The sequence below is a fragment of the Egretta garzetta genome, unplaced genomic scaffold (assembly GCF_000687185.1).
Source record: "Egretta garzetta isolate BGI_Z169 unplaced genomic scaffold, ASM68718v1 scaffold451, whole genome shotgun sequence".
Lineage (NCBI taxonomy): Eukaryota > Metazoa > Chordata > Aves > Pelecaniformes > Ardeidae > Egretta > Egretta garzetta.
The window spans coordinates 813,927-840,226 of record NW_009258552.1 but is presented as its reverse complement, the minus strand read 5'-3'; the positions used below and the strand labels follow the sequence as shown (position 1 = coordinate 840,226).

Genomic DNA, 26,300 nt, shown 5'->3' with positions numbered 1-26,300 from the left:
CCTTCCGGGGGGTGTTTAGGGTTCTGGCGGAGCCGCTGCTTGGCCGTGGCCATCCCCTTCTTCGTGCGCTGCTCTGGAAGGAGAGCGGGGCAGCAGGGTGAGGGCCTGGCTCCTGCCCCATCCCGCCCCCCAGAAACAGCCCTGCCCTGGCTCCCTCCTTCCCCTGGTGCCCTGCCAGGCAGCCCCGCAGCCAGCCCCACCCCCTGCCCAGCAGGGGGCCACCACCACCCCTTGAGCCTGGAGGCTCCCTGTCGGCCATCAGACCGGGCTCAGTGGGGAGCAGAGCCTCTGCCAAGCCAGCATGGCCACGGCTGGGGCACCTTGCTTGCCTGCACCCAGGGCCACGTCCCTTCGAGCACAGCCCGCTCAGGGCACAGGCTCATCATGCTACTTCTCTGTGGGGCTCCTCCTGCCTCTGCAGCCCCATGCCCCTACCCGGCCTGACGCCCAGCCTGGCTCATCACTCAGGGGTGACCTGTTCGCCCACAGGGCTGCAGCCAGACCCCAGCCACATCAGCACCCGCAGTGCCTCAGGAGAGGCTGCACAGACACCAGCACCCCGCAGCCTCAGCAGGCTGTTACTGTGCCCACCTCCACCACGCACCTGCACACTCCCATGGGACCTCCAGGCACCTCTTTGCCATCCCCTAAGGGAAAGCTGTGACACCGAGATGCTGAGCTCGCATGCCACCATGAGTCCTGGGCCAAGCACTGCCCCGAGGATGCCTGGCCCCTTGCCCACAGCCCTGAGACCAACCCATGTACCACAGCAGCTCCGCATTTCTTCTTTCCCTCGCTTGCCCTAGCACTAGGAGACCGCCTGCATCCAGCCTTGCCAGAAGGACACTGAAAAGACGAATGCACAGACACACAGACACACACACACTTCCTTCCTACAGGCTAGCACCATGGCACTATGACACACCCGAAGCGGACAACGTTCCCTGTCCCCATACCAATGAGAGGACACCACCCGCCCCAGCCCAGGCCCTCACTTGTGAGCCGTACGGTTCAGTGAGGTCTCTGCTCCCTGTGTACTGGTCCTCAGGGACTACCTCTGGCCCAGCTGGCTACCACCTTACAGCCAGAAACTCCCCTGGTCACCAAGGTGCCTGGGTCTTCCAGGCACAGCACAAACCCACACAGCCTCTTCTCATGCCACCAGGGGCGCACACTTGTGCGACACCTGCAGAGACTCAGCTCCTCTCCTCTTTTCCCATCTGCATTACGTGCCCCAGCCTTGAAGACCGTGACAGTGTGGGTGACGCGCTTCATGGGAACTTTCCTCATTTCTCATCCTTTTACCTCACTCTTTAAGACTCAGAGACCTCCCCTGAGGATGTCCTAGGGGCTCCCTAATTCTGCTTCATCTCACCATCTCCTTCCACAGTCCCTTCATTCCCAGTGATGCCCAGTCTAGGAGTCCCCAGGCTCAGGACTTTCCTGTGCTCCACGCAGAGATGCCCCGCAGTCCCCTTGGTGGCCCCAGCTGTCCCAAGACCCTGCACCGGCAGCCCCGAAAGTGCTCTGCTCCCTGCGAGGTCAGCCACTTGCTTTCGTGGCACGTGGCTCCTTCCCTCCTTTGAGGACTGAGCCATACTGTGGGCAAGCTGATCCACGTGCCTGGTCAGGCTCCCTTCACGATGCCCTGACTGGGCCGCCCAGCCCACAGGCCAGACTGGGGTTTGGCTCCATTCAGCACTCCTCTTCCCATCACATCTTCCACTGTTTTGGACCTGTTTCACTAATGCCACCATTTCACCATAAAACCACAATTCCAGGCAAATACGTGCACTCCACTCCGGTTCTGCAGACAGCCACTGGTACTACCAGCTCCTGGCAGGACCCTAGCACCTACCACGGGCTGTGCACGTCCTCCTGTATGGCCCATTTGAGCTGCTCTGATGTTCTATGGTTTGGCAGGACGCTGTGCAACACCTCTAACTTGCTCCACTCAAATGTGCGGGAAATGCAGGGAACAGCGGCCACGTTGCATCGCTTTTTACATCAGGGCCTCTCCCCGTGGGACAGCACACTTGATCTTCACACTAGACGGTGCCTGTCCCCACACGCCTGCCTCTGTCACGCTTTCTGAGCAACGTTCAAGCAGATAACAGGAGGTCCTAGACCAGACTCCAGGACAGCCTCAGCTTTGTAATGCTTTCCCTATGGCAGACAACAAGCGACCTCTTCCTCTCTTTTGGCTTTGGTTGTGTAGGTCTCTTACTCCCAAGGTTTGATCTCTGCTCCCTTGTGGCAACTCTCAAGCAGGTTTGCAGATCTGCACTGCTCTACACCCGCTGGGGAGGATGTCCTCACGTATGTGTCAGCACACACACTGGTGTACAAACGCCACCCAACCACAGCAGCGCCTGACCTAGCCCTGGGCAGAGCAGCCTTCGTGGATGCGTCTTCCCCTGGACAAGGCTTCACCAGACAGGCTGGACTGTGACGTGACCACTGCAGAATGTTCCTCGGAAGCCTCAGGGCATGCTCAGGAGCACTTCCTAGCAGGGGACGCCTCACGCCCTGCAACAAACAGCCCAGCAGCAAAATGCGTATTTAGGCCCACTGTGCCAGGACAGCCAAGGCCATGGGCCCCATCCCTGACCAGACCTGACCTGCCGAAGCACTTCTGCATACCCGTGACAGACACAATGCGTGAGGGCCCTGCAAAAGGCATGGATTACACAACCAGTTCACCCTTCCCCATTCCTACACCATAACCCCAGGCGTTTCCTGGTACCTTTGGCGGAGGCATTGTTCTGCGAGGATGATGAGGGTCTCCTCTGTGTGAGGAAAACACCGGGTGCCATCGGCTGCAATCCCCTGTTAGGCTGGGCGACCCCAAAGGTGCTGGCCCCTGCGGTGTACTCGTGATCTGTGAGGCTGCTGGCATGTGACTCCAGCTTCGGCTCTGGCGAGCTGCCTTCCTGAGCCGGTTTGTTCGCGTTGTTGGTTGACAGCTTCTTTTTGGTATTTTTTTTCTTCTTGCCTTTTTGTTCCTCCTTTAAAATGACAAACATGAAGCTCAGATTAATCTCCAGAAGACCTTTAGCTACGGCAAGGGCCAGCGGCGTTGCTTAGGGTCCTGATACAAGGAAAACCCATGAAGTTTGCCATGTACAAACTGCTCGGGGTCCGTTCCGATCCCATCTCACTCACAGCTGGCTCTGCGGCACACACACGCTTGACTTTCTTGCACCTACATATGTGCTTTGTGCAGAGCCTCCTTGTTTGTTAACTCTGCGCGCACACACTGCGGCGAGTGGGAGCCAGCCAGGGCCAAAATGACCCTGCCTTGGGAGACCAGCGTGGTTTGGCACGAACAAACCTTTTGATGTTCCACAAAAACTGGCACCTCCTATCTTCAGGTATCTTCATACACTTTCACAACAGCATGGAGGATATTAACCATCCCACCGATTCTCAGACTCTGCTTCCTGCTAGGACACACGCATTATCTCTTGACCTGTAACTGCACTTACACCTACATACCATGAGAACTGCCACCATCCTGTTCCTCTTGCCTACCTTCAGTCCAATTCTCGATGAAAAACCCAGCTGCCGTTCTTCTGCTCAAGCATACACAGCCCAGAAGCCCAACGCCACCAAAACCTACGTCTCCGGCAACTTGCCAAGGTGTCTTGCCAGCCTTGCTCCAGCAGACCTTGTCCCCTTCGTGCCTCACGGTGTCACATTTATGGGGCCTATGTGCATTAGGCACTTAGCATCTATCTGACCTCTTCAGAGAACAGATGCTTACCAACACCCGAAGCACCTCAATAGCTTTGCTAAACTGATCCATAGTTACCCACGGTTCACCAAACTTTTGGAAGCAAACCCTTATGCTTCCCAGCAGCCGATTTCCACAGACAAGGCAATCCCAGTCACACCAGTCAGACTCAAACACACACCAAGATGCAGTTCACACACGCTTCTTTCGGGCAGCCGCCTTCCGCCTTCCTGGTAGCTACGCTCACTCATACTGCCCTACGCTTCCAATACATCGCCTGCTCCACGCTGCGGCGTTGTCAGATATGCTGTGGCACTACCGGCCTTTCATCCCATTTATGTCCCCCAAGACTGCTGAGCCTTGTGTCACTGGCACGAATAAACTCTGTGGAGGACTGGCACTGCACTACTATTGGGGCATGACTCTGCTGCAGGGGGAGAAGGCTTTCATCTCCTGACACCTACTACTTCTCGAGCAACCTCACCTGCTGTGACAACTTGGCAGCAGCGGCGGCAAGTCCAGTTTCAATGGAAGCGACTCTCGTTCCCTCTCGCACCGGTCTGTCCTGTCGAGGCACCGAGGGGCCAACTCGTGCTACAAGGAAAGCAGACGCAGGTGAGACACGCAGAACGTGCCTGTGTGAGCAGCAGAACCACACACCATGCAGTGAGGCTCTGCCCTCTGTGGCAGGGGGACCCAGGGACACCGCAGCCTCTGCCCTTCCTTCCCCAGGGCGTGTGCAAAGGCAGGAGGTGCCGACAGCCACCAGTGGCAGCAGCGTGGAGAAAAGCTGCCCATAAAGGTGTAATGCAGCCAGGCAGCTTCACTGACATCTGCGGCTCCTTGAAGCCAAAGCCACGGGAGGTTTCTGCCTACACTACAGACAGGAGCGACTCCAGCATCATTCCCACATGGACAGTGTTCGCCTCCCCATCAGCTGGGGGTGGACATGCCGTGCCACAGGCTGATGAAGCACAGGCTGCTTGTCACACACACAGCAAGCTGGGGGGACTCCTCTGTTAACAGGATGCATCAAAGGGGTCCAAGGACCCCCTGGTCTGTCACTGTCTGGCGAGCCACAACAAAAACACCCTTCCAGATCGTCAGGTTTGGCTGAACCTGGAGGAGACCATGCCCACACTCTCATTTCTCTTTTCACAGTCAACACCTGAAAGCCATGGCTACTGAGCTGTCTGAGATTTCACTGTTATACCGCTGCTAAGCTGGCTGCTAGTTGTTCCATCACCAGAGGGTGAAGAAAAATAAACCAATAACCCACCCAGGAACGACTTTTTCCTGCCAACTTGATGGAGAAAGGCTAACGCTGCTCGGCGCGAGTCTCAGTGCATGCTATCACCTCCCACTGCCCTGGAGAGGATTAATCCTTCACATGATAAAGAAATTGCCAAGTTTGGTCTTACGATTTCCACACTCCTTGAAAATGGTTGGTTTTGTAGGGACCTGCACGACTGAACCTGAGCCTGGGCAGCACGGACCATATGGACTTACCCGTTGGACTGTAAGGGGCATCATCTGAACTTTTCCTTTTCTTTGATCGGGACTTGAATACCGGATTATCTTCATCTGATTCAAGAGAGGGGTAAACTACAGCAGGAAACAAAGGCAATAGTTTCAGTGTAGGAAACAGCTCTACCCTGCATAGAGGCCCACTTGCTCGGTACAGGCATGGTGACTACCGGCATCACCACTAGAATAGCAAGGTCCCCCGGAGGTACGACAGAGCGGTGACACAGCTGCAACACTCAGGGGACTTTATCCTGCTCTCATCCGCACACTGCATATGGGAGCTGCTGCCCTTAAACTGTGACAGGCTGCCTTTCAGATACACACAGTGAAACTTCTCAGACAAGTGGAGCAGCAGCACAGCTAAAATCACAGAATCATAGAATCACAGCATCACAGAATCGTTTGGGTTGGGGAAGACCTTTAAGATCACCAAGCCCAACCGTTACCCTAACCCTGCCATCCCACCACTAAACCCTGGCCCTAAGCACCTCGTCTGCCCAGCTTTTCAATCCCCCCAGGGATGGGGACTCGACCCCTTCCCTGGGCAGCCCCTTCCAGTGCTTGACAGCCCTTTTGGGGAAGGAATTTTTCCCAGTGTCCAACCTAAATCTGCCTTGGCACACCTTGAGACCGTTTCCCCTCGTCCCATCGCCTGTTCCCTGGGAGGAGAGCCTGACCCCCCGCAGTTCCCCCCTCCTGTCAGGCAGTTGTAGGGACCGATAAAGGCTCCCCTCAGCCTCCTCTTCTCCAGGATGAACACCTCCAGCTCCCCCAGACGCTCCCCAGCAGCCCTGGGCTCCAGGCCCCTCCCCAGCTCCACTGCCCTTCTCTGGACACACTCCAGCCCCTCCATGTCCTTCTGGGAGTGAGGGGCCCAACCCTGAACCCACCATTCGAGGGGCGGCCTCACCAGTGCCGCCTGTAGCGTTGCGTGGGGTTGTTGTGACCCCAGTGTAGGACCCGGCACTTGGCTTTGTTGAACCTCATACAATTGGATTGAGCCCATGGATCCAGCCTGGCCAGGTCCCTCTGCAGAGCCCTCCTCGCCCCCAGCAGGTAACACTCTCGCCCAGCTCAGTGCCATCTGCAAACTGACTGAGGGTGCCCTCGATCCCCTCATCCAATTCATTGATGAAGATGTTAGACAGAACTGGCCCCAACACTGAGCCCTGGGGGACACCGCTTGTGACCGGCCGCCAACTGGATTTAACTCCATTTACCACAACTCTCTGGGCTTCATGGAGCTGCCCTTGCCCAAAGCACCTTCCAGCACCACTACTGCTTCCCAGTGCGTGCAGTGCACTCTAAATGGCTGGGCAGCCTTCTTCTGCCTTCTTCATGTGCCACAATGTCTCCATTTTGCCTTGGCATCTCTCTTAATCATATGAAAACACACACTCGGTTTTTCCAACTGAAACAGATGATTTCTGATAGCCATGCTCGGCGGGGAGCCTTAAACACACATGCAGACTCTCCTGTTATGCAGCATAAATCTCTACCAACTTCTTGCCCTCTTTGCAGTGAAGGCTTTCCTTCATCACGTGATTACTTTTCTTTTTCCTTCACTTCTTACCTTCAAAAATGCTCCTGCAGATTATTACGGCAGACCTGATATAGCTGGTGCAAACTGGCTTTGTGCCCATTTCTGCTTCAGATGCTTGCACACTCTTCCACCACTCAAAATGCCATTGGATCCCTTTTCCAAGTACAAATTCAACTTCCCACTCATCTTAGCGAGGTATTTTATCACTGTTGTGCAGGGAAGGACATTTCTGTCCCGGTACCTGACACATTTCTGGGACAGTTCCCTGTTTTTTGGCTGACTGCTGTGGTTCCAGTGGGCTTCCATGCCTCTTAAGAGCTTCTGATCGAGACATGCCTCAAATACAGTCTACCGGCATGGCCATATCCCCACTGGCTCTGTAGCCAGTCTACCTGTCATACAGTGCTTGCTTCATTTTGCTGTGCAGACCTCTTGTTATTTGCACTCCTCCTCACTGAAATACCCAGCTGATTTGAATGTGACAGAAAGCAAGCAAGCGTATCACAAGAAACATGGGGGTATTTGCAAACACGCACAGAACTGCTCCTGCATGCCCAGGCGCACGCCCAGGCTGCTTCGTTTGTACTTACCATAATCTGAATCTTTAAAACAGGCATCCAAGTGGTCCTGATCTTCATCGTAATCTTCAATGTCAATACTGTTCTTTGTGCTTTTCTTTAGTAACCGCTTGCCGGCATTTTTGTTGCTGCCACCACCCGTTTTTTTGGAGTTTTGCGTGGCGATGGAGTTATTCTTCGCCTGATTGGTACCCCACGATGCCTGGAGGCAGGACTCTGATGACTGGAGGTTTGCCATTGATAGCATGCCCTGGATTGCTTCTTGCGTGCTGGGTGAGGCAGGTGGCTGGCTGCAGGGAAACATTGAGAAACACAGGAGCTATCAGCGATTCCAGAAAGACACAACCCCCTCACAGACAGGTGACTCCTTTCACTGCACAGTGCCGCTAGAAGGTATTTCCCGATGGCTGCTCTTTGAGCAGCTGGGCATGCCACAGGCGACACTGGGTATTTTTATGGTGAGGGCAGTATCACAGACAGCAGATTGGGCATGGCGTAGTGGCCCCAGAAGCTGGGAAGCTGTGTGCTGCGGGGCTGGGCATGCCATGGGCAGCTCCTTGGGGGCTGTTGTCGCCGGTGGGCGAGGACAGGGGTCTGGTAACTTTTCAAAGCCCCTAAGAGCATCCCCTACTGACCCTGAGGGCTTTCGGATCAGCACTGGAGGGGATGTCGTGGTGGGCTTCTGCTACACACTGCCAGGCAAGCAGAGGAAGAGTATGAACAACAGGAAGGAAGCTCATGATCACAGGCCACAGTTCACTGGGGGCTGCGACCACTCCAGGATCTGCTGGAAGAGCAACATGGCAGGGCACGGGCAATTAAAGAGATTCCTGCAGTGCATTGGGAGGGTCTTCTGGAGCAGATGCGGGAAGGATTGATTATGGGAGATGCTGGAGAGATAGGGGCTGCATGGGTGGACTACAGGGTGGGTGGACACCTTGCTTTCATCGAACTTGCTTTTTGGGATTTTACTGCCAGTTGTGAACAGGCATGGCACATCGATGACAGGAAGAAATGTGTTCCTACAGAGTAGGCTGAGGTCAAACGATATGTAAATTCTGCCTGGCACATATGCCTAGCGAGGTGGGAAAGCATGCTCCCCGCAATACAGAGGAACGCAGAAGAAAGATAAATCTCATCAGAGAACTCCAGGCATTAATTCCACAACAGGCAGAACACATCATCAAGTATTTCCAAAACCTTGTGGAGTTGGGGCAAATATTGAAATGCCAAAAAAACTTGCTGTGGTAATGGTACTTTTTGCAGTTACGCAATCGAAGCCACTTAACGTACAGCATTTCCCAAGCAAATTAGCAGTACCACATCGCTTTCTCTTACTTGATCTTAATTTAATCCACTTTAAACCATTACAGGACTCCAGACAGAGTAATGTAGAGGACATAATGGGAGTTTCTGGGCACTAACTGCATTTATAAATAATCCTGAAAATGAGTTAAGGCTGGTGTTAGCAGCTAGCAACTCGACGAACGGAAGAATACTGAAAAACTTAGTTAGCAAAGAGACTTTCTAATCCCTTCATTATCACGCCAGATGCCTTAGCCTTCTCCCTGTCACAGGCATATTTTGCACCATCTATAAGAAGTTAACATACTTGCTCTTGATTTTTTCCCCCGACTGTTTTTGCAAACACTGGACTCTCAAAACATTGCAAACAGACCATCAAACGCTGACCACTAAATGGGCAAATCAGAGAGGAACTGCCTTAAGCAACACAAGCTTCAACAAATAAATTGTGGAATATGATCAAAACCAGTGGTTCTGAGAGTCAAACCACAACCTGGACGTGCGGGTGAGACGTCTCAAGCAGGCAGAGCTGCACACGGGGCAAAGTGTTTCTCATTAGGGCATGTGCTTGCATGTACTTCCATCAGAGGTATTTCAGCTTTCTAAGCCAAAAAAAATGCAAGAAGAATCAGGAAGCAATTTTTAAGCCCTGGAAGGCCATATCCCCTTTCTTGTAGCTTCAGCAATGATTTTAAAAAAAAGCATTTATGGAAGTAAACTATCTGTGAGTTACAACCATGGCTTAAAAAGCATTTAAAATGAGTGTGGGAGCAGGAGCAAAGCAGCCAGAGCACTTCTGCCCCTGTGCTCCCTTCCCAGCAGCCGGCTGGCGAGGGCCCTTCGAACGCACAGCGAGGTGGCACTTGACAACAGCACCGACCCTGCCACCGCTCTGCAAATCCTGGCAGCCTTGAAATCCTTTCCTCAAGCTAAAAAATGATCTTGCAGACAAACAGAGGAAAGGACGCTTTAACAAACTGACTGGTAGCCGTCTGTGCATTTCGCAGTGGGCTCCACGTCTGCGTTTTGCACAGCCTCCCTCCCTCCTTGGGGTTTTATTGTTCCCTCTCTTGTAAAGACAAGGATGCATGATTGAGAGATTAGTTTACTGCAGTAACCGTTTGCTGCCTAGGAAGCATCTGGTGATTCTCAGCTGTGTACAGCGCAGGAACTGAAAGAGGTCCAAGCCTGGAAACTGCCAGCTTCCCCTGCAGCACCCAGCACCATGTGGTGAACCTCGGTGCAGCCGCCACACACTCTACAGGCAAAAGAACCCCTCGGATGGTGGAAAAGCCACAGCTGAAGCAGCTCGGTGGCTGCCTCAATGACCCGCAGGGCTGGGCTGCAGAGGACGAGTCCAGGTATCTCCCACGCAGAGCCCACGCCGAACAGGGTTGGAGCCGGATGGGCCGAGCCTGCTAACGAGCCACGTGCATTGCCATCACCACCAACTGCCTTTCTGCTGTGGCTCCCCAGAGCAGAAGCTGGCAGCGTGTTTTCACATGATTAACAGAGAGGAGCACCGTAACAGAAGGGAAAATTTGCTGTTAAAACTCAGCCCAAAGGAAACCTCCCCCAGGGCTGCCCAGCCTGCAGCACTGGTTGGGACAGTATGAGGAGGAGCAGGGAAGGGCAGCTCATCTCAGTGGGGACCGGAGGACAGAAACGTTGCTCCGTGTGGCACAGATGGCTTTGCGCCCTACACGCAGTGCTCTCTCCAACTCTTTGCCGTGTCCGGTTTAAGCCTCGGGGCCTCAGCGTCCCAGACCAGCTTGCTGTTGCTTGCTGTTGCTAGCAGTATCTTCATCAGGGAGGAGAGCATAAAGCATCCCTTCAGGCAGCATTTTGGGGCTATCATGCTGCCTGGACTCGACAAGAGCATCCTTTCCCTGACAGCACATTCCAGAGCGGGTGGCAATAGGCAAACGGCCATGATCGTGACAAGAATGCACACAGTTCAGCATGGACGGACGAAGGTTTTACCTCCTTAATTGAGGCTGGCCCCTGGGCTGTCTGGGCACAGGAATGATGCCAACACCCTGCAGCTAGGAGAGGATATCGTGCAGGGGGCCCGTGCCTCACTTCCTCCAACCAATTCTACTCCTGCTGTCTCTCTCTGAGGGTTCAGCATCCCTAGGCAAATCATCTCCTTCCTTTCAGAAGCAATTACCCAGCCTTTCACCTATATCCTCATATTTGGAAATTGAATTAATTTCAGCAGAATATTACTCATTGGGGGGGGCTTCTTCCCCACTCTCCATGCTGCCTACACAGACACTGGAGTCACCGAAGGGCAAGGTGGAGATGAGAGACAATAAATTAATGTCTCACCTTGCCTCTGAAGAACTATCGCCCAGTCTCACCTTAAAATCAGGGGAAAAACAGGTAAGGGCAAAGGGAAGTCACAGGAACCACTGAGCATTTTCTAAATGAAGAACTAATGCGAATCAAGAACTCTCTCCTGGGGTTACAGAGAAGACAGAGCCAGACCCGTCCCGGTGGTGCGCAGCGCCCCCCCCCCCCCGCCACAAGAAAAGGTCCATGCTGAGGGTGGCCGAGCAGCTCACACACAGAGGCTGCAGAATCCCTATCCCTGAACATGTTTAAAACTCACCAGGGCAATGCCCTGAACAAACGGGTGAAACTTTGCAGCTGGCTGGGCTGAGAGCAGGCGGCTGCCCCAGGTGACTTCCTGGGGTCCCTTCCAACTGCCGTTACTCTGGAATACTTCAAGTAAGAACCACTGAAAAACAGCCGTGCATGTAAGGGGAAGGCAATAAATCACCATCCTCTTCCTGTGATAGCATTTCCCGGTCAGTTCTGCACTTCCCCTCACCCTACCTGTGGCCAAATGCAAATGAACCACAAAGAAGTAGAGCCAAGACAGTAATGACTTATCAATATTTTGGAAAAGTCACGGTTGAATAAAACCATGGAACTCAAATAATTTCAAGTCCAAACCCAGTATCTCCTTCCACTTTTGAATCAGACCTGGAAACGACAAATAATTTTGCTCAGTTCAAGATCACGTGGCTACCAGTCCCCCCAAGCTTTTGTCCAGATTCCATTTTAATTCTTTCAGACGGCTTCCCTGTTTACTGCAGCCTTTCTGCAGGACCTCTGTCTTTACCTCTCCCCGTCTCACTACCATTGACACGAGTAGGGGAGACGCAGCTCTCTGGAACAATCTTGGTAATGCTGTCAGGGTGTTCGGTTAGGACAGTCCAGGATTTTACAGCATAAAGTTTCGCACAGTTCAGATAAGGTCACTATCACAAAAAAGCCCTGACCTGCTTCCTACGTTTCTGCTGGGGTCCAGCAGCTCCACACGTCCCACCTGAAAGCTGGCTCACCGCTGCACAGAGCCTCTGCGTGGGCACGGGAGATTCCACCTGCACTGCTGCTACGTGGAGTATCCATAACATACGTGCATGTATATATGCATGTATATAAATACAGACATAGGCCCACCCTGCCCTACAAGCAGACAGAGATGGAAATTGCTCCCGAGAGCCAGGCATGACTGCATCGAGATTATGTTGCAACACAGCACGTTTGCATATCATGTTTCCTCCTTTTTTTAAAAAAAAAAGCACGTTATGGCCATTTAAAAAGCCTAGCATAATTATGAAATGAAACAGTAATTTCATTTATGGGGAGCTTTTTCGAATCAAGCTGCAACACACGCAGCCAAAGCCTAATTTTTATCCAAGAGCCAAAATGGATATGACACATTCCCACTGCACTACCACACACAGTGCAGTAATTCATGCAGAGCTCGGTTATGTGACTGTGTTTGCGACTTTAATTTTGGAAACCGCAAAGCCTACAAATACAGAGCACAGAGCCCAGGCTGAAGGGAAGAAAAATGAAAGGCCTGAGTCCCGCTCCATTACCGAGTGGCATTTTTAACCCGTTGCAAACAGCAAAAGGCACCTTCCTGGCAAGAAAAGAATCTTTGAGGACCATTTCTTTAACCCGTTTTTTCCGCTTACCCCTGCACTTCTGCACATGATAAGCAGGCAGGAAGCCATGTGGAATGGTTAGCAGTGTGAATGTGGCCACAGCAGATTTCTTTTAATTCTTACAATGGTTGATAAATTTTCTTATTTTATACCAAACTTCGAGCACGGGCATGATGTTACACTGGCAACTTTATTCCCAGAGTTAGGTACACCTAAGCACCCGCTGGCATGGCTGATTACCTGCCAAAATGTACATGTAAGTTCGACATGAACACAAGTTCCACTGCGCACTGTAACACAAAATGGAAAAGGAATTCACAGGAACAGTCAAACCAAAAGTGCCAACATGATTATTTCTTTTGAAGAGCAGGTGCAGGGTCAGGCCCAAATCTCAAAAGATCAGGCAAATCTAGAACCACTGACCCACTTGAGCTCAGACAACAAGAAATATTCTATATGCTGGGACCTGCAGACACCCATACATCTCTCCATACCCTCCACAAGCACAGGACGTGGTCAGCTGTTTTGATCAACTGCTCCTTGATAAGGGGAAAGCAGCAATGGACGAAAGATGACACCAAATCGGGCGAGGGTGTCGATCAGATCATCACGTCCAACCATGTCCCTAACCCTGCCATCCCACCACTAAACCCTGGCCCTAAGCACCTCGTCTGCCCAGCTTTTAAATACCCCCAGGGATGGGGACTTGACCTCTTCCCTGGGCAGCCCCTTCCAGTGCTTGACAGCCCTTTCCGGGAAGAAATTTTTCCCAATGTCCAATCTAAATGCTTTAATCTCTTGCAACCATCTAAGCTGTGAAAGAGACAACTGCCAAATAGATTGAGAAGGTTGAACCAGAAGGTGTTTCTGGTTCAGCAACACTCCCTCCTTTAGACTTCTCTCTCAACATCAAAAAAGCTCTTTTTTTTTTTTTTTTAACTCACTGATAAAATTTGCTTCTATGGTTTGCCTTGGTAACTTATTCCATATGTTCCCCTTTGACCACAAGGTGCATTTTTTTTCAGGAATTCTCAGTTATGGCTTTTAACTGCCAAACTTTCCCAGGTTTAGATAGCATCTTCCTCTCTGAGGGAACCGTCTCATTCCTCTTTAACAGCTCCTTTCCAATTTGCAAGCTGCCCTTTTCCTGAGTCACGCACACCCCACACGTGCAAGCACGGGTGAGAAGCACAGCACCAGTCTCCCTCTGTCCAGTCTGTTCTTAACTCTCAGACTGCTCCTACAGCTGATCCTATGTCCTCCACAGGTTCCGTGGCTTTGCATAACCCAGGCAGACCTAGAGAAAGCAGGGAGGAAAAAGATGCTGTTGGGGTACCCCAGCAACCACCGAATGCAGCGTCTGGCTTCACTACTCAGAGCAGACTGGTTTCGCTGCTTTGCACATCTAAAATGGTGTGACACATGTCTTGCTTCCATGCAGCATCTGCACAGGTAGGATAGTTGCTGCTTCACACAGCCAGCCTGGAGAACCAACATGACCTGCCTGCCTGGGGAAGGTGGTTTTACAATAAGGGCAGAGTGGAGATGGAATGGGCATGCCAAACAAAAACAGCCTCACCGCACGCTTCACGCCATTTCCCACATCACCACCTATCCTGTCATTCTCACCTTTCAGAGGATAATTCCTCTGTTTGCACAACAGGCATCTTTAGAGGCTGGAAACTTGTGCCAACAATTTACCAACAGCCCACAGCTTCTACAAGTACCAAGGCTGTGGTCCCCATGGAGCAGTGGGGAGTGCTTAGGTCAATACCTCTAGTTTTCTCCAGGAGGGGACAAATTTAGTTAAGCCTGCAGCAGCAAAGACCTCCTTAATCAGTAGCCTCCTAGGGAGCACAGGGCATAAGATGTAGCAGTTCAAGTCTGCAGTTCCGTCCTGTGCACGGAAGCCATAAACTCAGGTGACATTCCCAAAAGCCCTTCCTGGGGATTTGTTCTAAAGGTCTGAATTAAGCAAGGCATTGCCATAGGCGAAGAGTCCCACTAGCTTCTTTCAAAACAACACACGTGCTTCTATGACCTAATTCTCTATCAGCAGTTTAAGATCAGACTTGGCCTGTAAAGAGTGGAGGTAGTGAACCCATACATTTGTCTTGAGATGGGCCCAAACCAACCCCTTGTTCCAGACAGTCCTGAACTGCAGGATTTGAGTCTAGGAACCATATTTTCCAATTCTGCATTTATTTTCACTGCTCACTGTTTGGATTACCAAAAGATCTAGTGCTATACCTTATTAACCACATTCCAAAACGTCCAGTGTCAACTTCCATGTCCACCTACAGTGGTCCCACATGGAACACAGCCAAGCCCAGGCAAGCACTTCCCTTTTAGGTACAGAAGCACCCGTCCAAGAGTTTGGGTTTTTCCAAGCCATATGTTTTGGTGGGGAGAAGAGTGATGACCAGGGGCATGAAGGAGGGTAGAGACAGTTTCCTAATGTCTTAATTCAAACATTGGACATTGAGGGAACTGCGCAGCACCTTACGATGCCTGTGGAAGGAGTGCTGGTCATTTCGCTCACTTTACTACATTATTGCCACATTAAAAAACATTATTCATGCCCTCAGGCTGAGCGCTGTCTTCTTCCTTTTTGAATGATTCACCTATTACAGTATTATCGCTAAAATGGATGTTCAGCATTTACAGATGTCAAATGTCTCTATTTGTTTAAATTATACCACCAGAATCTTTCCTACACACTTTCCCACCCCTCCCTCCAGATCACAGGATGAAGGAAGAATTTGCTTACTGGAGAAAAAGCAGTTGCCGAGCTGCAGAATTCATCCTCTCACTCGTACACACAGACAACCACAAAAGAGCAATTTTTGTTTACGGGTAAGAGGAAAAAACATCCTTTGGTGCGTACCTGTTGGTGTTATACTCTAAACCCCCAACTTCCTTGCTTGCCTGCAAGAGATCAAGGATTCCTGCCGAACTTCCACTCTCTTTCTTTACTTTGGAATTGCGCCCTGGCTTTACCTCTGTGTCAATGTGAAGCGAATCTTCATCTGACGAGTCATCACTCTGTAAAAACAAGGAAAAGGCTCAAGAAAGGGGAAACTCACTGAGTTAGTCAACAAGAACAGCGTAATAGTTCCTGCAGCCTGCTGCTCCTCCAAAGACACAGGGCTAGCACTTGCAATTTGCTTTCATTAAAGAAAAATAAAACAAAATAAAACCAGGTACACAGTAAAAATCAGTTTCCTTGCAGCCTGTAGGCACTGTAGGTTTTTCTTTCCCCTTCCAACCCTGGAGAACCCGCTTCAAGGTCCGACCCTGCACATGCGACCACACTGCCACAGCGGTGTTTCCAGGTGCTGCACTGCCTTCTCAGCCCCTGCTCCTGTTCTTGAGACCATCGCCCATGCAGCAAAAGAAGCGAACGTGTGGCTGAATCTCTGTCAGCCCAGACACACATCAGGGCATGGGTCTGTATCTTGCGAGCCTGTTAACGTAGCCAATTCGGGCATGGGGACAGACCCACTTCTGTCACCCCTACTGCTAGAGAACAGGGAGATCTGACAGAGGAACAGGGTAGGGACATATAAACAGTGGCAGCGCCAGCTGCTGACAGAAGCTACCTGCACCTAACTGTCCTTCTGGGGCTGGTACCTCTATGCACTGTAGTCGAGTGTAACAGAATGACTTCTTTCCCCATTCCTGCCCTGCTCTCAGGCCTCTGAAGTCCCAGCCCTCACTGCTTAGACTGCAAGTTGCTGTTCTCCACAGAGACTGGCCTCCCTCCTGAGCTTCTGCATGGTGAGATCCCAGCAGGTTTTTCCCCGTTCTCTGTGCACTGGTCTCCAGATGTTAACTACTGACTCAGGCAAGGTCTGCGCTTGCTCTTGAATACCCCTGAGCCACACCAGGGTGAAAATGATCCTATAGTTCTTAGGGCCAAACATTCCAGTCACCTACAGTTCTGTGTTAATAAGCTATTTTGCTTTTTCTGACTTATTCAGATATTATAATATGAATGTATATTAACCACAGTTGGGCAAAACATTTCATTTTAATAGCATTTAATTTCCAGCATTGAGCTTCAATGCTAACACGGAGCCTCTTCTGTTCACTGTCCCGAAGGTAAGCTATCAACAGGCACATTGACACCGCCTCAACTTGGGGACGTGCTGAAGTATCGTGCTGAATCCAGGGCATTCCAGATGTAAGCCCGTAATGGGCAGAGGGAGACTCTGCTAAGTGATAGCAAATAAAACCTTTAATTGCCACATAATAGGCTGTATTGGGTTTGTGTGGCAAGGTCTTGGCAGGGGGGGGCTACAGGGGTGGCTTCTGTGAGAAGCTGCTAGAAGGCAGTGAAGGGGTGGGAGGAGGTGCTCCAGGCACCAAAGCAGAGATTTCCCTGCAGCCCCTGGTGAAGACCATGGTGACGCAGGCTGTGCCCTTGCATCCCATGGAGATTAATGGTGGAACAGATCCTGAGAGAAAACAGCCCTGCAGACACCAAGGTCAGTGAAGAAGGAGGGGGAGGATGTGCTCCAGGTGCCGGAGCAGAGATTCCCCTGCAGTCCATGGTGAAGACCATGGTGAGGCAGGCTGTCCCCCTCTATCTGTAGCCTGTGTAGGTCCACCTGTAGCCCATGGAGGACCCCATGCTGGAGTGGGTGGATGCCCAAAGGAAGGAGGCTGTGACCCTGTGGGAAACCTGCGCCGGATCAGGTTCCTGGCAAGCCATTGTGGACCCATGGGGGGAAAGAGCCCACGCCAAAGCAGGTTTGCAGGCAGAACTTGTGACCCTATGGGGGACCCACACTGGAGCAATCTGCTCCTGAGGGACTGCACCCCGTGGAAATTATGGACCCATGCTGGAGCAGTTTGTGAAGAACTGTAGCCTGTGGGAAGGACTCACATTGGAGAAGTTCGTGGAGGACTGTGAGAGGGACCCCATGCATGAGCAGGGGAAGAGTCCTCTCCCGAGGAAGAAGAAGCGGCAGAGACGTGTGATGAACTGACCCCAACCCCATTCCCATCCCCCTGCACCGCTGGGGGGAGTAGGTAGAGAAATCTGGGAGTGAAGTTGAGCCCAGGAAGAAAGGAGGGGTGGGGGGAAGGTGTTTTAAGATTCAGCAGTTTTTATCCTCTCCTTCCCTGATTTTGATTGATAATAAATTAAATTAATTTTATCAAGTTGAGTCTGTTTTGCCTGTGATGGTAACCGGCAAATGATCTCTCCCTGTCCTTATCTCAACCCACGAGCCCTTTGATTTACTTTTCTCTCCTCTGTCCGGTTAAAGAGGGGAGTGACAGAGTGGCTTTGGTGGGCCCCTGGCATCCAGCCAGAGTCAAACCACCATATAGGTATTAAGGGCTTCTAGTACCGTGAAACGCCAAACAATGCGAGTTCAAGTGTATTAAGCATTACTCTGAGTTTCATGCATCAAACATGAATGTGGCAATTCAACGACCGGTGTTCAAAGCTCATGGAAATGGGAGGACAGACAGAGGTTGGGAGCATGGCTTGGGACAGACCCCCGTGCCTGTCAGCAGTGCAACATCAAGCCAGGTATGACAGAGACCTCCTCTGACCCTTCCCATTCCATCTTATGGCTTGCTCTTGTTCTTGTGTTGTGACACAGCCATCATGGTCCCCATGCAGGCTTCCCATCAGGCTGGATCACATACAAGCCGTTCAAGCCACGGTACCAAATGACGGCAATGTCTGAATTCTGGGCAGACTGTGACTACAGCATGAAGGAGAGGATGGGACAACAGCCTGTAAGAAGGCTTTGCTACAGCCATTACAGGTCCGCCCCATGTATTGGCAGAGACCTACAGTGGGTGCTGGCCTGTGACAGGTACAATAACAACCATACCTTGTACGACGCTGACTCCACCTTTGGCTTCTTAACAGGAGCGTGCTGCAGAGTGTCTTTTTTATCTGATAAAACTGAATTTAAAAAAAAAAAAAGAAAAACAAAGTCACGGTTCTTTTCCCTTCAAAAGATAGCACTCCTAAGCCATAACTTCTAAAGCAACTCAAATCCACTTGTATTTGACTGACAGTTAAGGCATGGCTTGGTATATTATAAAATAATATAGATTTTAAAGACTAATTTTGGACAATCAACACACAAGACTGTTGCGCAAACACAGACAAAACAGGAAATATTCTTACAGGGCAGTTCTCTTTTTGTAGTGTTTTTCTTCCTTCTGATTGGAAACTCATCAATTTTTAGTTCACCATCATCTGACACATATTCATATTCATCCCGTACAGGTTTTGCTTTATCTTCTTTAAAATTCTGCAGTGACCCAAACACACTAGTATTCAGCTGGGGTTTGACTCCCTTGGAACTGAAAACGAAAAATTAAAAATCAGTAACAATACTCTGACTGGAAAACATTTGTCAAACTGACAGAGAGGAAGACAATGAATACCTTTATGTAGAAATCCCAGTCAACTTGAACGCTTTCAGAAGTGCCACAGCAATTCAAGTAATTTACAGACACATTTCTGTACCTACAATTCCTATCTCAAAACATGATGCCAACTTCAGTAGCCTTGGCTGGCTTCAAATAAGCACTATATTATTTAAAGCTGTCTCAAGGTATATCGTGATACAGAATCCCAGAACGGCAGCGGTTGGAAGGGCCCTCCGGAGATCACCCAGTCCAACCCCCCTGCTCAAGCAGGCTCACCCAGAGCAGGGCGCACAGGACATCATCCAGGCGGGAGTTGAATATCTCCAGAGAAGGAGACTCCACAGCCCCCCTGGGCAGCCTGTTCCAGGGCTCCATCACCCTCAAAGGAAAGAAGTTCTTCCTCATGTTCAACTGGAACCTCTTCTGCTTCAGTTTGTGCCCACTGCCCCTTGTCCTGTCGCTGAGCACCACTGAGAAGAGTCTGGCTTCGTCCTACCCTTAAGATAGTTGTATGTGTTGATGAGGTCCCCTCTCAACCTTCTCTTCTTCAGGCTAAGCAAGCCCAACTCTCTCAGCCCTTCCTTGTAGGAGAGATGGTCCAGTCCCTTTATCATCCTTGTTGTTCTCCTCTGAATTCTCTCTACAAGTTCCTCACCTTTCTTGAACTGGGGAGCCCAGAACTGGACACAGCACTCCAGATGGGGTCTCACCAGGACAGAGTAGAGGGGGAGGATAATCTCCCTCAACCTGCTGGCCACACTCCTCTTAATGCACCCCAGGATACCATTGGCCTTCTTGGCAACAAGGGCACCCTGCTGGCTCATGGTCAGCCTGTCATCCACCAGGACTCCCAGGTCCCTCTTGGCAGAGCTGCTTTCCAGCAGGTCAGCCCCCAGCCTGCACTGGTGCCTGGGGTTCAACCTCCGCAGGTGCAGCACTCGACACTTCATCAGGTTCCTCTCCGCCCAACTCTCCAGCCTGTCCAGGTCCCGCTGAATGGCACAACGCACATGCAGAGTGGAATTTTGGTATGCAAAGTTCATTTAACTGTTTCTTAAAAATGTATCCTGAGGAGGATCTGCAAAAAACCCTCTTAATATAACTCAGCTAGTAAGAACCCGAAGTGCCAAAATATGAAACACTGGCTTAGTGGTGGGATGGCAGGGTTAGGGTAATGGTTGGACTTGGTGATCTTAAAGGGCTTTTCCAACCCAAACAACTCTGTGATTCTATGATTCTAATCCTGAAGACACTATTCTCAAGCAAACTGCCAGCCTCAAAGAGAGGTAATTTCTGTTATGGCCAACTATGCTGGCTTCTAGGTAAAATCAAGTTCTAGAGCAAAGAACTTTGTGCATATTTTCTACATCAACCAGAAAGGCAGACTTTCACCTTCTTGTATAAAAAAACATAAATAACGACAAGACTTTCTAATCTGTGTTTTTGAACTGATGCGTACTGTTGTATTTTTCACTTACCCAAGCAACTTCTTATTAGAGAAAGAGAATGTAAATTTGTTGTCCTTATTTCCTGATAAAGGCGTCTTTTCCGATTTGTGTTCCTCTTCCATTTTTAGCAGTGAATCGGGTTTGCTATTCTGCAAGGCAAAAGACCCAAATCAAAACGATAAAATCAGTTGAATGAGTTGTTGATATTTCAGATTCCTAGGCAACCTCAGAGAATCCACTGATCCATATGCAGAGAAAAACACGTTCCCCCAAACATGGTAAGCACGAGAGGTTTATACTCTTCCTGAGCCTACATGGGGTTTAGTTCAGGGACTTCTCCCCGTTCAAGAAGCACTTCACCACTTCAAGCAATGCCCGCCCCAAATACGGTACCAAATTTAAATATTGCTCTCTTAAATTGGGACAGACTGATGTGAAATACTAAACATGCATTTTGTGGATCGGAGCATGCTGCTCATCAGCATCGTGCCTGTGTGGCTAAGGACAGAATCTAGCACGGTGCTTGTAACCTGGCAAATACAACTGCATTTTATTCCCAGGCTCCACTTGCTTCTTTCACATGAACTTAATAATTTAATATCGAAGTCCTTCAGTGCAAAAGAAGCCTTTGATTATTTTTTAAGAATCACCTTAACACCTTCCTAAGCTGTACTGGCTGTGGAATTGATTGGTACATATTGCTCTAATCACATGAACCGTGACTTTATTTAACTCAAAAAATTTGATGTCTCTAATATTAATGATTCAAGAATCTTAGTAGCTTCCCCACCTGAAAAAGCGTGTACTTTTGTATTGTTCTGGGAATTGCACCTTTGTCATTAAAGTTCACAAAGCAGGCAAAATTCAGACAGCTATTTCTGTGAGAAAGGTTAGCGTCACCTTGTTTTAAATGGTACCTGGAGAAAAAGTGTATTATTCTATGAATGCATTCTACGCACCCTACATCAGCCCTCCAGGAAAGCAAGCTTTTCATTCATGTGGCATAATTCAGACTTCATTAACTCTACTGTTATGCCATCATTAGTTATTGATTCCTCTGGAACTACTCCAGCCTTAATAGTGGTACAACTGTGTTAAAGTAAGACTCACAAAAGAGATCGGCACTGAGGAATCTCACTGTTAACGGTGTTCCCACTGGCTTCAACACGGATGAAGGTGGACAATTCGGCATAGGCTTTTGAAGAATCTGTCCCCCCTCCTTTATCAGTGATTACTTATTTTCTCCTCCAGTTTTTTACTCTGGGAACTGAAAATTGGTGCCTTATACCCTCTGCTTAAGTAGACCTATGGACCTACGAACATTTCTCCACCCTTGACTTATCACTATGTGGCAGAATCAGCAGCAGAATTTAACAGGAGACATTACCTTATATTTCCATTTGGCTTCTGTTTTGCTTTTATTTTGCTCTCGAACTTCAAATTTTTCCACCTCGTTCTGCTTGCTAGCAGCTTCCTTATTGGGAACACTTAAAACATTCTTTGCAGCCTGGGGAAAAAGTCAGCATGCACTCTTAATGAGGATGGAGTGCTGGCATGTCACAGAAACACATTTTTTATCTGGAATATAACATGATATATTTTTGAAAACTCCTCTTCTGATTCATCCTTTTTGAACCCAAATAGGAGATTCAATCATTGCTGCTCCAGAGAATGAAGAAGACAAGCTGCACTTCTCCTTGATACACCACCATATGAGATTACTGTAAAAATCTACTCATCTCCCTGCTCCGTGGGCAGGTTTTGCAAACTGCACACAAACTACTAGCATTTTAGAAAAGACTTATGGATACTTCTTAACAAACAGTGCACAATACGTTACTCCATCAGTGCCTCAATGAAATCCTGGCCCCTACTGAAGTCAGCAGCAAAATTCACGTCGAATAAAGGACATCAAAATGAAACTTGTCCTACATGGGCAAAAATGGAAGCAAACTGTTGTTTTATCTTCATTCACTCATTTGGGAGCAAAATCTCATGCAAATAAGATGCTTTAGAAATTAGTTCCTTCATCTTTGATAACCAATTATGGAAATGCACACCAAAGCGCTAATAACACAATAAGAACGTAATACTTCAAGGGGGGAAAGAAAAAGCCATTAAAAATTTTCACCTCGCCTCAGTTTGGGCAGGGAACTGGCAGCAGTTTGCCAGACTCATCTTGAATCAATAGGCTTCTTGGAGGCTCCATACTGAATGAATAACCAAGCCAACAGTCAAATCAAAGCAAATCAAACCACTAAAAAAAGGGCGATAGGCTAGCATTTACAGAATTTTCATTTGCCTCAGTGGAGACAAGGTTTTACACTGTGTTGCTTAAATTATTTTTTTTCATGAGGCCTTAGGAGTGATTTTATCCTTATTATGGCGAGAGAACGGGGAGAGGTTAAAAGATGACCCACCTTCCCCTTCTTTGGCGTCTCAATCTTTGTCAAAGCCTCCTTCGTGTGTGCCTCCAGCAAGTCGAGATTTGGGATAGCTGGTGGTGTACTCTCTTTTGCCTTCTTTCCTTTCTTTTTCCCTTCTCCCTTAACTTTTGGTGTTTTGGGAGGCTTAGGGGGTTTGGGTGGCTTGGGAGGTTTGAGGGGTTTGGATGGCTTGAGTTGTTTGGAGGTTTTCACAGTTTTGGGAGTCTTTTTTTTAGGGAGCTTTTCTACAGGCGGGGGCGGAGGCGTCACTTGGACGGGTGATGGTGCCTCCTCCTTCTCCATGGGACAGATCTCCTCGGCATTTGTGTTGGCACTCGTGTCTGCTTTGCTGGCTTTCGAAGCACTCTGTAGTTGGGCACAAAATGGGAAGGCATTCAGCCCCACCTGGCTCATGTTAGATACTCCCCTGCACCCTCCCCTTCCTGGGGAAACAAACCCCAAGGGTCCCCCCTTCAATAAAGGGCTGACTGCCTTCACTGGCCAGGCTGGCCCGGGAACGAAGACCACATCACACGCCCGAGCAATGCGCTTCTCACTGCTGATGCCCGCCCCCACCCTGCCCAAGCACAAGTTTGGCCTGAAGAAAGTCCAGTGGCTTCATAAGGAATGGAACTCTCACAGGATGATATCATCAGGTAGGACTGTTAAATGGACTGCCCATACAAGCAAATGTGTAAAATGAACAGTCTTCTGTTTAAAATGCTAATCAACTCGACCACAAACTATTTCCATTTAATTCAGATGCGATAAATGTAGCAGAATCATGTTTCATGCCCTCAGGAAAAATAAGCAGTAAAATAGCTGCCCAATTAAAATTAACACAGTTTGACTAATTAAAATGAAATTATTTTCTGCTTAACTTGCCATCCAGACAATCATAAAGCTTACATCCTATATCGAAGATGACAAAAGGGCAAGATAGATTTCAATGTTCAGGTCTTTGGATATAGATAGAAACGGGCTGGAACGTAACACAGCATCTTCTTAAAACTACTGAACCAGCTATTGTGACCTTGCACTGTCATGCATGTCCACTAAGTGGAATGTGATTCCAGACTTAACGGATGGTACCTCCATGCAACATCCTTTTTTGGGTTTTTTGGGGGGTTGGGGGTTTTTTGGGAGGAGGGGATAATAATTATTATCGCATTTGCTATAGTCAATCTGCCTAGAAGCCAGTCATGAGCAAGGCTTCCTATTGGGACAATGCACAGAATAACAGTTCCAAGCTCAGACAATGTCCTAGACAAGACTGATGAGCATAAGGAAAGGAGATACTACACAGGGAGCACGATCACGGGGGTGGCATCAGTGTTCTTTGAGTTCTGTCATACTTTTGGGTAGGGAGCAGCTGAAGTGAAAGAGAAAATAAGGACGGAGAGGGGACTGTAGCTAGGCCAGCTAGGAGACGGTGGAGGGGGAAGGATGTAGGACAGGCAGACACAGCGTAAAGCCCAGTAGAAAGCAAACAGGAGCCCAGAATATGTGGTGAGTTGGCCTCACACACAAGCCCTGAGCAGTCCCCCTCCTGCAAAACCTCACACAAATTCTTCTAATGAAGACAGTGTGAAAAAAGGATTCTTCATTTATTCAAGTCATCCATTTTATAGCCTAGGTTATGACAAGAACCACAATATGGATATTACAAAAAGAGCACAAACCTCACTTAATCTTATTTCTTTGGCAAGATCCTTGATAAGTTGTGCTGGTTTGAAGTTTTCTGGTAGTTCATCTTCATGCTCTGCTAAAGCCTGAAACAGAACAAAGCCAGACTGCTGATTTTGTGCAAGTTTTTTTTCAGAAATATAAAAAAACACCCCCTCATTAAGTGACACATCAATATTTTTCCTATGTACCGAAATCAATACTGACTGCATCATTAGTCCAAGTAAGGAAAAAGTATACTTCGTTGCCTTCTGGACGTTACCATAGCTGTCCTGAGAAAACAACAAAGTCAATAGTCTTTTTCAGATACTTGCGTTTTCGCGACAGTAACATCACTTTGCTCACCCCCTTATCTGAGATTCCGTGAGAAGTTCCTTTCCTACACCTACAAGGGGAGACTGTCTTAGGCTGGGGTCTCCAGTGAGCATAACGGGCACAGACCTGGTCGGCAGAGTGGTTTGGGAGCTCCCAACAGGAGTTAACAACATTGGCATTCACATGTCATGGTATAATACTCCAAGTTCAGCTCTACCTAAATGCCAACACAGCCTAACTCCCTTCGACTCGCTACTTCTCATCTGCGTAGCAAGTGGAAAAATAAATAGGGTGAGACAGAGAACAGGGCTTCCAGGACAGGCAGTCCTTCGGCAGGAACCAGGGAGCCATTCAGAGTTCAGGATCAAGCACTGGCTTCCTGCAGTAGGGAGCAGCCAAGCCCCTGACTACATTTAAATCTGGGTCAGCCCCCTGACTGACCTTGCTCCGTATGCCATGCTCTGTGTCAGCAGCTCACCCCTTCTTAAAATGCCCAACAATCCAAAGTGGCTAGGTCCCCCCTTCACGTTTTGCGATTGAACAGCCTGTCTCCTGCAGCTAATTCCCCAAAACTTGAGGAGTGACAGTAACACTTCTGAAATGACTGCAGCGGGAAATTCAGGCTGTAAATCCCTTTGAGCCTTCTCTCCAACCAGTACGTATTCCCTGGCTCAACTAACACGTTCATTTGCAGGAACTGAGCACCTCATGCACGCAAAACTGCAGGCACTGTTCTAGGCCCCGCTCACATACATACACAACCTCTGCTTAATTGATTCGGCACATGAAAATGCTCAGAGTCGGAGAATGTTCATTCAGCATCCCTCTGGTCGTGTGCAGAATCGACATTTTTAGAACTCTGTTGGTATCTTTTTTCCCTGCTGACTCCTTGTGTGGCACTATGAAATCCCAGCTATCACCCTCCTTCCCCATTCTCCTAGTCCCTTCTCTTTTAGGATTTTAGAATTAGCTGGTTTGCTATGGAGATATTATTTGTTCTAGCATTTGCTCTCTGTTCCAGTGACCAACAAACCCAAGGAACACACAACATTAAAACAGGCATCTTCTCCTACCTGTTTTTTAGTCCATGACCTGAAAGCACCATTGAGAATTTTTGCTCCTTGGAGTAAATGAGCAGGAGGTTGTTGCCCAGCTTTATGCAAACCTACATAGAGGAAAAAAAACCCAACACCATTCAAACACGGCTTTACATAAAGTCTCTCATTTTAAAACGTTTAACTGTGAAAGTTAACTCTTTGAAAGCTGGTCACCACAAATGAATCCCTACTATAACTTGATGGTAATAAGGAGTATATTTACTGTGTCATAACTCCAACTCAGCCTTCCCACACTGAGTTATGTCTAC

At 49.2% G+C, this 26,300-nt stretch overlaps 1 protein-coding gene across 1 annotated transcript in view; it reads right to left on the bottom strand.

Annotated features, from left to right (window-relative positions):
• The window catches only part of PHF2 (PHD finger protein 2), a 47,440-nt gene that overhangs the window by 3,325 nt on the left and 17,815 nt on the right, over window positions 1-26,300 (bottom strand). The window contains exons 9-21 of the mRNA XM_035903318.1: window positions 26,008-26,099; window positions 24,616-24,705; window positions 22,928-23,299; window positions 21,895-22,014; window positions 20,538-20,656; window positions 18,812-18,990; window positions 18,510-18,583; window positions 15,542-15,699; window positions 7,397-7,674; window positions 5,246-5,341; window positions 4,221-4,330; window positions 2,747-3,008; window positions 2-73 (exon numbers count right to left, since the gene is read on the bottom strand). Of these exons, the coding sequence (XP_035759211.1) occupies window positions 2-73; window positions 2,747-3,008; window positions 4,221-4,330; window positions 5,246-5,341; window positions 7,397-7,674; window positions 15,542-15,699; window positions 18,510-18,583; window positions 18,812-18,990; window positions 20,538-20,656; window positions 21,895-22,014; window positions 22,928-23,299; window positions 24,616-24,705; window positions 26,008-26,099 (2,022 nt within the window). The remainder of the gene's footprint in view (window position 1; window positions 74-2,746; window positions 3,009-4,220; window positions 4,331-5,245; window positions 5,342-7,396; window positions 7,675-15,541; window positions 15,700-18,509; window positions 18,584-18,811; window positions 18,991-20,537; window positions 20,657-21,894; window positions 22,015-22,927; window positions 23,300-24,615; window positions 24,706-26,007; window positions 26,100-26,300) is intronic.